At 47.2% G+C, this 15,813-nt stretch overlaps 1 protein-coding gene and 1 pseudogene across 1 annotated transcript in view; both read left to right on the top strand.

Annotated features, from left to right (window-relative positions):
- The window catches only part of LOC140417920 (uncharacterized), a 365,440-nt gene extending 354,951 nt beyond the window's left edge, over nt 1–10,489 (top strand). The window contains exon 5 of the mRNA XM_072501352.1: nt 2,518–10,489. Within this exon, the coding sequence (XP_072357453.1) occupies nt 2,518–3,732 (1,215 nt within the window). The 3' untranslated portion in view covers nt 3,733–10,489. The remainder of the gene's footprint in view (nt 1–2,517) is intronic.
- Nucleotides 10,490–13,602: 3,113 nt separating this feature from the next.
- LOC140417919 (uncharacterized) lies at nt 13,603–15,529 on the top strand (annotated as a pseudogene).
- Nucleotides 15,530–15,813: the final 284 nt, after the last annotated feature.

The following is a 15,813-nucleotide window of genomic DNA, read 5'->3' as shown; positions in this document are numbered from 1 at the left end:
CCGAGGCAAGGGGGTTAGATCCCAATGCCTTGTGTAGATCGGGGAGAGCATTTGGGAGTGTATTAAAGTCAGACAAGGTATCTCACTCTAATATGCAATTTGCAAAACAGTGATCCCGCGCACAATTCAGACCACAACGAGAGCGTGTTGGATCTTGGGAGGCATGGTGAGCTGGGTAGATCCCAGAAGAGGGATTTCCTGGCATTTACCGGCCGCGCCGTACTGCCTTTTGGGCGCAAAGTGGCCGGTAGATCGCGTCCCAGGTAACTATGGGCCAGTTAGCGTAATATCTGTCATTGGGAAAATGTTTGAGTCCATTATAAAGGACAGGGCATTTAGAAATAGAAAATATAATCAAGCAGAGTCAGCATGGCTTCATGAAGAGAAACCAAGATACTGCACAAAAGGCTACTTAATAAGATAAGAGCCCATGGTGTTGGGGTAGAGTATCAACATGGATAGAGGATTGGCTAACTAATCGAAGACAGAGAGTTGGGATAAGAGACATTTTCAGGATGGCAACCTGTAACTAGTGGGGTGTCACAGAGATCCTTATGGGGCCACAATTATTTACAATATATATCAATGACTTGGACGTGGAAAGTGAGTGTATTATTGCTAAGATTGTGGATGGCACATAAACAGATGGGAAGGCAAATGGTGAGGATGACACAATGAGGAATATAGACAGGTTAGGTGAGTGGGTGGACGGCATGGTGGCGCAGTGGTTAGCACTGAAGCCTCACAGCGCTGAGGACCCGCGTTTGATCCCAGCTCTAGATCACTGTCCTTGTGTAGTTTTCACATTCTCCCTGTGTCTGCGTGGGACTCACCCCCACAACCCAAAGGTTGGTGGATTGGCCACGCTAAATTGCCCTTAATTGGAAAAGAAAATAATTGAGTACTCTAAATTTATCAAAAAAATTTTTAAAACAAGGTTCAGTGAGTGGGCAAAAATTTGGTAGCTGGGAAATAATGTAGAAAAATGCAAAGTTATTACTTTGGTCAAAAGAATAAAGGAGTTGAATATCATTTAAACAGAGAAAGACTGCAGAAAGCTGCAGCACAGAGGGACTTGGGAGTTCTCGCGCATAACTCACAAAAATCTAGTTTGCAATTACAGCAGATCATAGGGAGGGCAAATGTCCTTTATTTCAAAGGGAATGGAGCATAAAAATGGGAAAGGCATTTTAAAACTAAAACTCTGCACTGGGTCCTGTAGTTCTAGGTCAGTAACAAATGTTGAAATGTTTGTTCCTCACCCACAGGGTTTAATCTGTTTAAAGCCACAAACAGAAAGGTCCAGTTTTCTCCTGGGGTTTGAGACAAATCAGCTTTCAAAATGATGCAGAGTTTCAGCCAATGAGGGTGAGCCGGGGGTCAGCCCCGCCCCTCATTCTCTCCGATTGGTTGGAGGACCAGCTGTTCCCGCTCGGTCCTCCAGACCCGTCCCCTCTTCTGGTTGGTCAGAGCTGCCGTCAATCACGCCCTGGGTATTGTGATGTGGAGCATGCGCATTGCGGTCTCTACCCGCGGAGTCCAGTGCGCATGCGCAGTTAGTGTGTTGAGCATGCGCACTGTGATTGGTGGCCTGGGCCCTTGTTTGTCCCGGAGAAGCGGAGTCAGCGCGAGGCGGCGGTGGGAGGATTTGGAAACACTTTGTGGATCCGCAAACCCTTCACAATTGGTAGCTCCTGGTTTGCAGCTGCGGGGCTTCTCCCTCCCTCCCGGGAACAGGCCCAGGTTAACGGGCACCATCCTGCTTCAGACACTGGAGGATGGTTCACATCAGAGGATGGGGGAGGGGGACAAGAAATAAGAGCTTACACTTTGCACTCAAATCAATGAGGACTCTGATCTCTGGCAAGGAAGGAAACCCTGGCAGGTGGGCGGGGAGGATTCACAAACACCCGCTGGAGGCCCCAAACCCCCAATAAGACCCATTGGTTTTATTGTCAGTCTGCAGACAGGAGCTGGAGAACTGAACCCAGGCAGAGGAGAGGGAGGGAGAAAACTGGGAGTGGAGGAAAGAGATGGTGCAGGTGGTGAGATGGGTTTGCATTTCAGCCCAGGGAGGAGGGAGAGTGCGTGGGACGGGGATTTACAGCTTTGGGAGAAATAGAGAGGGAAAAAATGTCCCAGAGAAATTAGAATTGTCTGTTCAGAGTTTCTACCCTGGATTTGTAAATTGATTATTTTGTAAACTCTTTTTGCAGGATATTGTTGGTTGAGGATTGTCACATCAAGATCGCCCAGGGCCACTTGATTCACCGGGACGGGGATTTCATCGACTTTTGAGTGTGGAAGGAAAAATGTTTGTCTGATCTGTCTGTGGGAGAACATTTCAAACATCCATGTGACTGGAGAAACACAGAGTCACACCCACACACCGAGAGAGATAATAGCAGTGCCCTGACAGTGTAAAGAACTTTAACTTGTTGGACAGCTTGAAAAAGCACACCGCGTTTGCAGTTGGAAGAACCCGTACACGTAGTCTGCGTGAGGTTGAGGCTTTAACTGATCATCCTGGGGAGACGCATGGATACCGGCAATGTGAAGAAACCGTGGAAATGTGGGGACTGTGGTAAAGGATTCAATTATCCATCGCAACTGGAAAACCATCGACGCAGTCACACTGGAGAGAGGCCATTCACCTGCTCTGTATGTGGGAAGGGATTTAATCAGTCATTCACCCTAACTGCGCACCAGCGGATTCACACTGAGGAGAAGCCGTTCAGCTGTACTTCCTGTGGAAAGAGATTCAGGCAGTCTTCAACCCTCACTGCACACCAGCGACTTCACACTGGGGAAAGGCCCTTCACCTGCTCTGTGTGTGGTGAGGGATTCACTCATTTAGCTAGCCTTCGATCACACCGACGAATTCACACCGAGGAGAAGCCCTTCATCTGCATTTCTTGTGGAAAGAGTTTCCGGCAGTCGGGCACCCTCACTGCACACCGACGACTTCACACTGGGGAGTCACCGTTCAGCTGCACTTGCTGTGGAAAGAGGTTTAAGCGTTCGGTCGACCTCACAGCACACCAGCGAGTTCACACCGGAGAGAGGCCGTTCACCTGCTCTGAGTGTGGGAAGGGATTCATTCAGTCATCCCACCTGCTGACACACCAGAGAATTCACACTGAGGAGAGACCGTTCAACTGCACTTCCTGTGGAAAGAGGTTTAAGCGTCCAGCTGACCTCGATGTACACAAGCGAGTTCACACTGGGGAGAGGCCGTTCACCTGCTCTGAGTGTGGGAAGGGATTCACCAATGCATCCATTCTCCTGCAGCACCAGCGAATTCATACTGAGAAGAAGCCATTCACCTGCACTTCTTGCGGGAAGAGTTTCAGGCAGTCATCCAATCTCACTGCGCATAAGCGCATTCACAGTGGGGAGAGATCGTTCACCTGCTCTGTGTGTGGGAAGGGATTCACTCATTCTGCCGGCCTGCTGTTACATAAACGCACTCACACCGGGGAGAAGCCATTCACCTGCTCTGTGTGTGGGAAGGGATTCACTCAGTCTGGCAACTTGCACTTACACCAGCGCATTCATACTGGGGAGAGGCCATTCACCTGCTCTGTCTGTGGAAAGGGATTCATTCAGTCAGGACACTTGCTGACACACCAGCGGGTTCATGCTGGGGAGAGGCCGTTCATCTGCTCCGTATGTGGCAAGAAATTCATTCAGTCAGGACACCTGCTAAAACACCAGCGAGTCCACCAGTGATTCCAGAGGTTGGACTGTTAATCCCGTTTCGGATTGACAGAGTCTGACCACAGTCGGCATGTTCCTGCTGATGGTAATCCCTATAACTGGCTGGAGTTTAGTATTCTGAGGAGATCACTGATTTTCGAGGCTACAGTGTCCCAATCTTTCCCCTTAATTCAAGAACTCTCGGGCAGCACGGTGGCGCAGTGGTTAGCGCTGCTGCCTCACGGCGCCGAGGTCCCAGGTTCGATCCCGGCTCTGGGTCACTGTCCGTGTGGAGTTTGCACATTCTCCCCGTGTTTGCGTGGGTTTCGCCCCCACAACCCAAAGATGTGCAGGCTAGGTGGATTGGCCACGCTAAATTGCCCCTTAATTGGAAAAAATGAATTGGGTATTCTAAATTTATAAAAAATAAAATTCAAAAACTCTCAGCAGGAACTTGTTTATAATAAAATTATGAAGTTATATTTGAATCCTATATTGACCTTTGGGGCAATTTCTACAATTCAGTGTCTAAAAGGATCTATTTATTAATATCTCCAATTAGAAGGTGCTGATTAATCCTTGCTGTCAATTCTTCCCGACTTTTGCATTCTTCACAGCGGAAGAATCTCTTGTGGAATTAAATTATCAAGGGACATGAAACAAAACGTTGGAATATTTTAGATGTATCAATAAAAGCTTCAACAATCAACATTGTTATTGATGAAGTTTGGAAGTCACTGAGTTGAATTATTTCTGACACAGCAGCAGCAACATTTGGTAAAGGTGGAACCCACAACAAAGACTGGTTTGAGACCCACTCAGCAGAGATGACATCTGTCATTGAAGCAAAAAGCAAAGCTGACCTGATGTACAACATCAACCCAACAGCTGGAACACTGCATCATGTAAAAGTAGCCAAGGCAGTTGTGTAAAGGACAGGGAGAGTTTGTGCAAGTAAACAGTGCAGCAGCTTACATCAAGAAATCCAAACTGCTTGTGAAATCTACATGCTGTGTATGATGGGATCAAGAGATCCCTTGGTCCGACCATCACCAAAGTTGCCCCCCCACCTCTGAAATCGGCAGATGAAGCTCTCACCGGCAGATATAAACCGATATCCTCGCTGGGTTGAACACGACTGAGCTGTGAGCTCCTTTTTTTAAAAAAATATTTTTTATTAAGGTTTTTTAACAACACAATGTTTTCCCCTTACAAACAGTAACACCCCCCCCCCTCCCCCACCGTAACAAAATAACGCAAAATCTCCCTGAGCAAGATATATCCATGGCAAGATGGTATATTTACATAGCTTTATACAATGGCTCTTGGCCGCACGTACCGTTTCCCCCCACCCTCCATGCTATCTCCCGCTCGTCCATCCCCTCAAACAATCTCTCGTTACCCCCCCCCCCACACCACCCCCAGGGTTGCTACTGCTGCTGACCGACCTTCTTCTAATGCTCCGCGAGATATTCTAGGAACGGTTGCCACCGCCTGTAAAACCCCTGTGCAGACCCTCTCAAAGCAAACTTAATTCTCTCCAATTTTATGAACCCCGCCATGTCGTTAATCCAGGCCTCCAGGCTAGGGGGCTTCGCCTCCTTCCACAATAGCAAGACCCTTCGCCGGGCTACAGGAATGCAAAGGCCAGAATTCCAGCCTCTTTCGCCTCCTGCACTCCCGGCTCATCCACTACTCCAAATATTGCTAGCCCCCAGCTTGGCTTGACCCGGACTTTCACCACCTGAGATATTACTCCCGCCACACCTCTCCAGAACCCCTCCAGTGCCGGGCATGACCAAAACATATGGACATGGTTCGCCGGGCTCCCTGAACATCTTTCACATCTATCCTCTACCCCAAAGAACCTACTCAGCCTCGCCCTTGTCAAATGCACTCTGTGAACCACCTTAAATTGTATCAGACTGAGCCTGGCATACGAGGAGGAGGTATTAACCCTACCCAGGGCATCAGCCCATAGCCCTTCCTCAATCTCTTCCCCCAGCTCCTCCTCCCATTTACCTTTCAATTCTTCTACTGGCGCTTCCCCCTCTTCTTTCATCTCTTGGTATATTTCCGACACCTTGCTCTCCCCGACCCATACCCCCGAGATCACGCTATCTTGAACTTCTTGTGCCGGGAGCAACGGAAATTCCCTCACCTGTCGCCTCACAAAAGCCCTCACCTGCATATATCTAAATGCATTTCCCGGGGGTAACTCAAATTTCTCCTCCAGTGCCCCTAGGCTCGCAAATGTCCCGTCAATGAACAGGTCCCCCATTCTTCTTATCCCCGCCCGATGCCAGCTGTACTCCTGTGAGAAGGGCATCCCCCAGTCTCTGTCCGACTCTCCTGCAGCTTCCTCTTATGGTTGAGTTGGACGAGGAACCCTCATCAATTGAGCTGGAAAAGGCCATTGGTTGCTGAGCAAGCAGAAAGACACTCGGCAAGGCTGGAGTTCCAGCTGAACTCGGGCACGGAGAGTCCCATCGACTGCACAAGTACTCAACAACCTCCTCCTTCAATCTCAGGAGATAGGATCAGCTCCATAGGGCATGTGCAATGCAAGAATCACAATATACAAAAACAGCGGAGATTGCAAAACTACAGGGACTTCTCGCTCCTTAGCATCACTGGGAAGACCTTCACTAAGGACATATTTAAAAGATTCATCGACTTGCATACTAAGTGTATCCAAAAGCACAGTGCCATTTCTGTGCTGACCGGTCTACAGTGAACATGATCTTCTCCACACACCAGCTGCAAGAGAATTGAACAATTGGGATTTAATCTAAAATGCTGCCAGCTTCTATGCTGATAAAAGTGAAATGTTCTAATTACTGAGTGAAAATAAACCTTTCAATGTGAATCACAATTTACTGGTACAATTGGAAAAGGCAGTGAAAGGTTTGATTCCATCGAAGAAGGTCGAAGCTTTTGTTGATCCGAGAAATTTAAAGTTTTATTTCTCTTCAGTTTTATTCCAGTCATTTGGAAAGATGCCTAAAGAAAGAAAAAAAAACCCCAAAAACCAATCGTGTTTGGGCAAAGCTGAGAAAAATGCAAAAAAAGTAGAGGATAAACCAAGTTTAAAATGGTGTTCTGTCCCTCTTCCGTCTGAAAATAAAGTCATGGCAATTTGGCTCAATTGTGCACATCGGAAATGTTTACTCCAACCTTTTGTACACAAGCAGAGAAGTGAACCCTTTCCACTGACAGACAGTGCCAATTTGAATGGAAGAATTTGCCTTGTAAATTAGGATGCATCCCATTTGTTACCTTTCAAAGTACTTGAGAAGGGGAAATTATGGGAGTTATCTCCAAACTGATTGAAAAGCCCTCTGTCTCTGCTCTGCAGACATATTATTCTGAGATATTGATTTGGACAATAAAGTTTCTCCAGGGCTCAAGAATGAGATAGGAAGACAATTCACGGGATGCCCCACTGAAAAGGGGGGGGAAAGAAATCACCCCACCAGCCCGAGTATAGTTCATGGAATCTGTCAATCTATGCAGGAGAGGGGGCGGGGAGGGAGGATGGTGCTTTTAGTGGTGCTGGAACTGGATCAGTAATCAGGAGGCCCAGTCTAATATACGGGGGACATGGATTCAAATCCCACGTTTGGGGGTTGGTGTAATTTGATTAATTGAATCTAGAAGAATTTGCATGTGGTTCATGGATGAATCTACTGTCCAAATACTACGGTAATGTGCTTGACTCCTGCCTGCCCTCTGACAGGTTTTCTTTCTCCATTCCACGGCTACGTGGCTTCCTCGGCTACATTCCATTAAATAATTAATTGTTTAAAATGATTGGCACCCATTTATGTTCTGGTGTACATAGCACTAGTAAATAGCCCTCTCTTGGAGATATTTGTGTTTTTTGCCTCTGAACTATTTTGTTAAACTGCATTTGCAGTCTGGCCACGACCTGAGATGTTGCAACATGCAGGAGGAGACAGGCTACACCGCCACCCACTCCCCTGATCTTTGGTAAAATTAACTAATGTGTGGGCTGTATAAGTGTAAAATGCTATTGCCATGCCAGAGTGAGTGTGCAGATGTTTTTTATATAAATTTAGAGTACCCAATTTTTTTTTTCCAATTAAGGGGCAATTTAGCATGGCCAATTCACCTACCCTACACATCTTTTTGGGTTGTGGGGGTGAGACCCACGCAGACACGGGGAGAATGTGCAAACTCCACGGACAGTGACCCAGGGCCAGGATCGAACCCAGGACCTCGGCGCCGTGAGGCAGCAGTGCTAACCACTGCGCCACCGAGCTGCCCTATGAGTGCACAGATGTGACTTGTGTGCTGCACTTAACATGCAGAAATGCAGGGCGAACCTGCACTGGGGAACAGATCCCAGACACACTGAGCTGCTCGGAAAACAGAACAACATTGAGTGGTTCATGTGGTCAGCGGAATGATACTGCCTTGTGAGTCATCAAGATACTGATACATACTCCACAGAGAAACTGATTTTAAAACAATCAGGATGGAATTAAACGCACTGGTATCCATCAGAGGGAGTACAGTTAAAGAAGGATCCAGAATCTGGATTTAAAAAATATCCACAAGGTGGATGCAGGTGAACAGAACGCTGGAGAATGTTTAAAGTCCGTGCATGAACTTCGGTTTGAACCGGATGTATTTCCACCATGTCGATAATTTGGGACCATGTGGGATGGTCTGTAGGTGGCGAGGATGTATCCAAGTCGATAGTTTTCACATTTTACTGGAAAGGTGTTTACGTTCATTGTTGGTGGCCGCTCAAGGACCTGTGTTGCCGATTTGGATAATTCTGGTTGCTTTAGTATGTTATTGACGGGATGCAATCAAGAAATTAGGAAAACAAGCTCATAGCTTAGAAATAGAATGTGTTAGTCAGAAATCAGTTGTGGAAAATCGAAGGCTATTTCCTGTGCAAGGTTGGGAGATCTGTAATAATCTTGTAAATTTTTAAGGAGCTGTTTTAATATTATAGGAATAGCTCTCTCTCTTATGCACTTTCTCCCCGTGTCTGCGTGGGTTTCCTCCGGGTGCTCCGGTTTCCTCCCACAAGTCCCGAAAGACGTGCTGTTAGGTGAATTGGACATTCTGAATTCTCCCTCTGTGACCCGGACAGGCTCCGGAGTGTAGCGACTGGGAGCTTTTCACAGTAACTTCATTGCAGTGTTAATGTAAGCCTAATTGTGACAGTAAAGATTATTATATTATAAAAGAAAGCTTCCTGGGTTGATAGACACAGGCCACCTGATTGTTTTAAAATCAGTTTCCTGTGGAGTATGTGTCTGTATCTTGGTGATTCACAAGGTTGTCTCGTTCCTCTGACCACATGAATCACTGAATGTTGTTCTGTCTTCCGAGCAGCTCAGTATGTCTGGGTCCTGTTCTCCAGTGCAGGTCCGCCCTGCATTTCTGTATGTTACGTGCATCACACAGATCACATCTGCGCACTCATAGGACAGTGTAAATTTGTTATATCTGCCAAGGCCATGTCTCTAGCATAGAAACTGAGATAAGACAAACTTGATGCCTGGGGAGGGGGTGAAATCTCAGGCTTATATGTAAAGCAACTGTCTGGTTAAATATTAAACTGATGTCCGAGCAAAAGATGAGCCACTCACTGACTTTAGAGATTTCCGATAGGAATAGGAGGGGTTCCCTTGAATATCTGTTCCTGACTAATGGACGATTGAATAAGTGATTGAAAAGAAAATAAATCCCCGAAATAAAGTAACGAACGGGCTTTTGAGAGGAAAAAGTCTTCAGATAAGAAAGAACTTATCAAAGTGATCAAAAGATAAAATTGCATAGAATTCATGCAGTGCAGAAGGAGGCCATTCGGCCCATTGAGTCTGCAGCAGCCCTCTGAAAGCACCATACCTCGGCCCACTCCCCAAACCTATTCTCGTAACCCCATAACCCCACCTAAGTGCATAAACCTGTGATGTGGAGATGCCAGCGTTTGACTGGGGTGACCACAGTAAGAAGTCTTACAACACCAGGTTGAAGTCCAACAGGTTTGTTTTGAATCACTAGCTTTTGGAGCACTGCTCCTTCCTCAGGTGAATCCTGAGGCATATACCTGGACACATAAGGGGCAATTTAGCATGTCCAATCCACCTAACCTACACATCTTCGGACTGGGAGGAATCCAGAGCACCTGGAGGAAAACCAGAAAGTGCAAACTCCACACAGACAGCCACCCAGGTCTGGAATTGAACCTGTGTCCCTGGAGCTGTGAGGCAGTAGTGCCACGCCTGCAGATTAGGTGGATTGGCTGTGCTAAAATTGCCCCTTAGTGTCCAAAGTGCAGGTTAGGTGGGTCACAAGGATGGGGCGGGGGTGTGGGCCTCGGTAGGTACACTTAGTAGGGTCATTGAAGACTCGATGGGTTGAATGGCCTCCTTCTGTACTGTAGTGACTCTATCGATTATGTGTTTTGGCTCACTCAAGAAGACTGAGAAAAGAAGAAACTGCCACATCCAGGCATGGAGACCGGTTTCATTATCTGGTTTGACTGTTCCGGGATCAGCAAACCATTCCGAGGAAAGCACCGCCTCCGGCAATGGAGGTCAACATCCCCCTGATCTGGGACTACTAACCATTCTGAGGAGACTGTCACCTCCAGCCCTGGAGATCAGCATTCCCCCTGCTTCTCCCACCATTTGTCCAATCTGGGAGCAGTAAACTGTTCTCACCTCTTGTGGGGTTTGTCTTTTCTGCCTATTTAGCACATGTATTTAAACAGTTGGTTCTTAATAAACGGATTTGAATCACCTATGATTTCGGCCTGAGTTTTTTTTTCTAGCTTTCTCCGTGTTTAAGTATCTCACAGATTTTTTTAATCTAGAAGGAGACTATTTGGCCCATTGAGTCTGCCCTGGCTCTCTGAATGAGCAGTTCACCTTGTACCATTCTCCTGCTTTCTCCTTGCACCCCGACCCGTTCTTCCTTTTCAGATAACAGTATAATTCCCTTTTGACTGCTCTCAACTGAACCTGCCTCCAAGACACTGAGGCAGTGCATTCCAAACCTTAGCCTGTGTGTGGGCAGGGATTCATTCGCTCAGTCATCCTGCCTCATTGAACATCAACTTGTTCACACTGAAAAGAGACCGTTTAACTGTTTGCAATGTGAGAAGACATTTAAAATCAGACACAAAGTACTGACACACCTTCACATTGGGGAGAGACAACCTGCTCCATGTCCATAGGATCTATAGAATCCCTACAGTGCACAAGGAGGCCATTCCACCCATTGTGTCTGCACTGAACTTCTGAAAGGGCCCCTCCCTGGACAACCTGGGGGAGGGTCATGTGGCAGTGACAGAACATCAGCTTGTACACAATCCAGGAGCACGATGACCATCCACATTTTGTCCCTGTTGGATAAAGTCTAACACAGCGTTTGTTCTCCAGCTAGTTACCTCACTGTTTCATTTTGTGCCGTTCACACTGATCTCCATGGTAACTATTGCCCAGGATTCTCCCCTCTCGCCCGCTGTCGTCCTGTTGCAAGTGAGAATGGAGAATTTGGCGTGCCAGCCAAAACGCCATTCACTCTCAGCGGGACCGCAGAATCCCAGCTGCGAGCGAGATCGGCGAAGTCTGGTAATTGTGTTTCCTTCCCTCATTCCGATGAGCTAATATAAGATATATTTCTTCCAAACTATCTGGAACATCATATGGACCTTCCCAATTAATCCAAGTCCCCCAGATCGACCCCTCTTAACAATGTTCAACATTGAACATTTAATGGTTGTCCCTTGAGATTGAGATCGGTTGCACTCATCTTCTCCACTGCCTGTAGCAAGGGAGGATGCTAAGGTTTGTTGGAGGTTCTGGGGAAACTGGTCATGAGTCAGTCGAGTAGTAATGGTTAGTGGGATCCCGGTGGAATGCACAATCTGGATTGGCCGATCTGTTATGACCTGAAATGATCTTGTGAGCGGAGTGAAGGGTCTTTAAGGCACGTGACACGGTAGCACAGTGGTTAACACTGTTGCTTCACAACACCAGGGTCCTAGGTTCGATTCCCGGCTTGGGTCACTGTCTGTGCGGAATCTGCACGTTCATCCTGTGTCTGCGTGGGTTTCCTCCGACAAGTCCCGAAAGACGTGCTACTAAGTAATTTGGGCATTCTGAATTCTCCCTTTGTGTATCCGAACAGGCGCCGGAATGTGGCAACTAGGGGATTTTCACAGTAACTTCATTGCAGTGTTAATGTAAGCCTACTTGTGACAATAAAGACTATTATTAGAGGCAAGGCAGTGACCCAGTCATTGACCAGACCATCAGCTCCCTTCATGATCGCTTTCTTCAGTGTCATTTCTCCAGAGTGATGAAAGCTCTCGACCTTCTCACTAGACTCTGGGTTAGTTTCTTAAGGTGTGCGAGTACCCGTATATAGTTTGGCAGCAAAGTGACACTGCGCATGCTCCAGATACAGCCCAACAGTGCGCCTGCGCACCGGACTCCTGGGCCGCCTTTGGGGCACATTCACCTCCACACGGAATGATGGGTAATAACAACCCCATTGACAGGTCAAAGGGTGCAGAGAAACCATGATCTTTTTTTCTCGGCACAGATGCTGTTAGGCCTGCTGGGGTCTTCTTGAATGTTCTTGTTTTTATTTCAGATTTCCAGCATCCACGGTATTTTGCTTTCATCCGAACCAGGTTTCGCAGAGTTAAATCACTTTGAGAAATGGTGCATGGCATGGAATAGGTATGTGCTTGATGGCCGGTGCAGACACGATGGACTCCTTGTGAAAATGAAATGAAAATCGCTTATTGTCACGAGTAGGCTTCAATGAAGTTACTGTGAAAAGCCCCTAGTCACCACATTCCGGCGCCTGTTCGGGGAGGCTGGTACGGGAATCGAACCCGTGCTGTTGGCCTGCCTTGGTCTGCTTTAAAAGCCAGCGATTTAGCCCAGTGTGCTAAACCAGCCCCTTGTGTGCTGTAAAATTCTCTGACACGCATGCAGTTAGATTTACGTATGATTTTCATTCATTGATGTATCTTAAGTTGGTTGCCTGGCAAGGATTGGTTTCTCTGCACCCTTTGACCTGTCAATGGGGTTGTTATTACCCATCATTCCGTGTGGAGGTGAATGTGCCCCAAAGGCGGCCCAGGAGTCCGGTGCGCAGGCGCACTGTTGGGCTGTATCTGGAGCATGCGCAGTGTCACTTTGCTGCCAACCGCGCGGGAGGCGCCTTTCTCTCCGGGTGAGAATCGGTGGGAGGAATGGAGCCGGGAGTCGAGGTGGGGAGTGGAGCAGAGGCTTCATAAACCACCCGGCACAGGCCTCAAGACCGGAATAAGACTCTGCAGGTTCCTCGCTTGCAGCTTCCGGGCGCCTCTTCCCGCAAACAAACCCAGGTTTACGCCCGCCATCTTGTTTCACTGAGCGTTGGCGCGCATGCGCGATCACCTTGCTGACACAAGTGTGGGCGGGGCGTCAGGGTTCCCTTGACCAGGAGAGACAATCACAGCCATTGACAGGAGCAGGCGAAGTGCAATCGTTGGAGAGGCAATCTGCTACTGGGCAGAGACTCAGCTGCCACATTTATCCAGGGTGCTTTGCAGCAGGGTATATGCCCTGGGTACTGGCAGGTTTGCATCAAGCGAGGCACTGACTGAGAGACTCCTGTTGGTGATAGGCCCAGGTTAACTGCCACCATCTTTGCAGGGGACAGCGTAGGGCTCAGCGAAGAAGCAGGAGGAAAATACGTTGTGGGTTCGTGTTCTGAACTGACTGATTTTGGAAACCCCTTTTACTGCAGGCCAGGATCTGACATCACAAGATGTCGGCCCTTGAACATGGAAGCAAAGTTCACTGTGGGAAGAAAGAGTTCACGTATCCTCAGTGTGGACAAGATTTCAGCTAATCATCTGTCCTTTCGAAACCCGTGCACAGTCACACTGGGGAGAAGCCTTGGAAATGTGGGGACTGTGGAAAGGGATTTAAGTACCCTTCTGATCTGGAAATTCATCAGCGTATTCACACTGGGGAAAGGCCATTTGTTTGCCCTGCATGTGGGAAAGGATTCATTAATTCATCCCACCTCTTTGAACACCAGCGAGTTCACACTGGGGAGAAACCGTTCACCTGCTCAGAGTGTGGGAAGGGGTTCATTCGGTCAAGGAACCTCTTTTCACACCAACTTGTTCACACTGATAAGAGGCCCTTTAAATGTTCTGACTGTGACAGGAGCTTCAAAAGTGCAAGTGATCTGCTGAGACACCGACACACTCACACCGGGGAGAGGCTGTTCAGCTGTTCTGCATGTGGGAAAGGATTCACTAATTCATCCCACCTCTCTGAACATCAACGAGTTCACACTGGGGAAAGGCCATTCACCTGCTCCGAATGTGGGAAGTGATTCGCTCGGCTAAGCACCCTCATTTCACACCAACTTGTTCACACTGATCAGAGACCATTTACATGTTCTGACTGTGACAAGTGCTTTAAGTTCAAAAGGCAACTGCTGAGACACCGGCGCACCCACACCAGGGAGAGGCCTTTCACCTGCTCCGTATGTGGGAAAGGATTCACTGACTCCTGGGACCTGCTGAAACACTGGTACACTCACACCAGGGAGAAGCCGTTCATCTGCTCTGCGTGTGGGAAGGGATTCATTCAGTCATCGGAACTCCGTAAACATCAACTTGCTCACACTGATAAGAGACCATTTAAATGCTCTGACTGTGGGAAGGGCTTTAAAACCACAAGCGACCTGCTGAGGCACCAGCGTATTCATACCGGGGAGAGGCCATTCAGCTGCACTGTGTGCGGGAAGCGTTTCATTAATTCATCCCACCTCTCTCAACACCAGCGAACTCACACTGGGGAAAGGTCATTCATCTGCTCCAAATGTGGAAAGGGATTCACTCGCTTAAGCACCCTCGTTTCACACCAACTCGTTCACACTGATGAGAGATCATTTCAATGTTTTGACTGTGACAAATGCTATAAATGCAAAAGGGAATTGCTGAGACACCAGCGCACTCACACTGGGGAGCGGTGCTCACCTGCTGCGCATGTGGGAAAGGATTGACTAACTCATGCCACCTGCTGAGACATCAGTGCACTCAAACTGGGGTGAGGCCTTTCACATACCCTGTGTGTGAGAAGCGATTTAATCGATCATCCACCCTGCTCAGAAACCAGCAAATTCACAAGAGATCCACTCGGAGTTAGATTCTGCTGTCATTTCTGTTGTTAACCACATTAATAAATGCTGGCCCAAGGAGCAGCACGGTGGCACAGTGGTTACTACTGCTATACATGGCGCTGAGGACCCGGGTATGATCCCGGCCCCAGGTCACTGTCTATGTAGAGTTGACACACTCTCCCGTGTCTGCGTGGGTTTCAACCCCACAATCCAAGGATGTGCATGATAGGTGGATTGGCCATCTAAATTGCCCCTTAATTGGAAAAAAATAATTGGGTATTCTAAATTTTGAAATAAAATAAAATAAATAAATGCTGGATTAGCCAGTGACACCCACATCTGATCAATGAATTAAAAAAAAACTTAACCATGTTCATTTTGATAGATGGGGTTTATTATTATTTATTTATTTATTTTTTTTTTTCAAGGGCCAGTTCTTTATTATTTTTTTTTAAAAAAAATATATTTTATTTTATTAAAGTTGATGGGGTTTATTATTAATGAGGGTATAACTGGGCTGGAGATTAATATTCTTACACATTTAGTATACATGTTGAATAAGGTAAAGCAGGTTTTTTTTAATAGGCTTACTCCCATTAATATAAACAATTTGAAAATAAATGTGATGTTTGTGTCTCGACATTGTGTTTGACCCACTATAGTAAATAGGGGGTACAGCCATGATGGGTTTGAGCAGGATGTATGATGCCTTTTATGGTCAGACACCTGCATACTGCACCCCACAAGGACGTAACAAACCTCCCCCACCTTGGATTGCCTCAGGGACGTCATAAACTTCCCCTTTCTTTATTTAGAAATACAGAATATAATTGAGCAGAGTCAGCATGGCTTCAAGAAGGGGGAACCATACCTGAAAAAATTAGTTGAAATTCTTTGAGGTGGATAGATAAAGGGGAACCAGAG

Source organism: Scyliorhinus torazame, chromosome 5, assembly GCF_047496885.1.
Source record: "Scyliorhinus torazame isolate Kashiwa2021f chromosome 5, sScyTor2.1, whole genome shotgun sequence".
NCBI classification, from domain to species: domain Eukaryota; kingdom Metazoa; phylum Chordata; class Chondrichthyes; order Carcharhiniformes; family Scyliorhinidae; genus Scyliorhinus; species Scyliorhinus torazame.
Note: the sequence above shows the minus strand (reverse complement) of the source record. Positions and strands in the feature narration are given on the sequence as shown.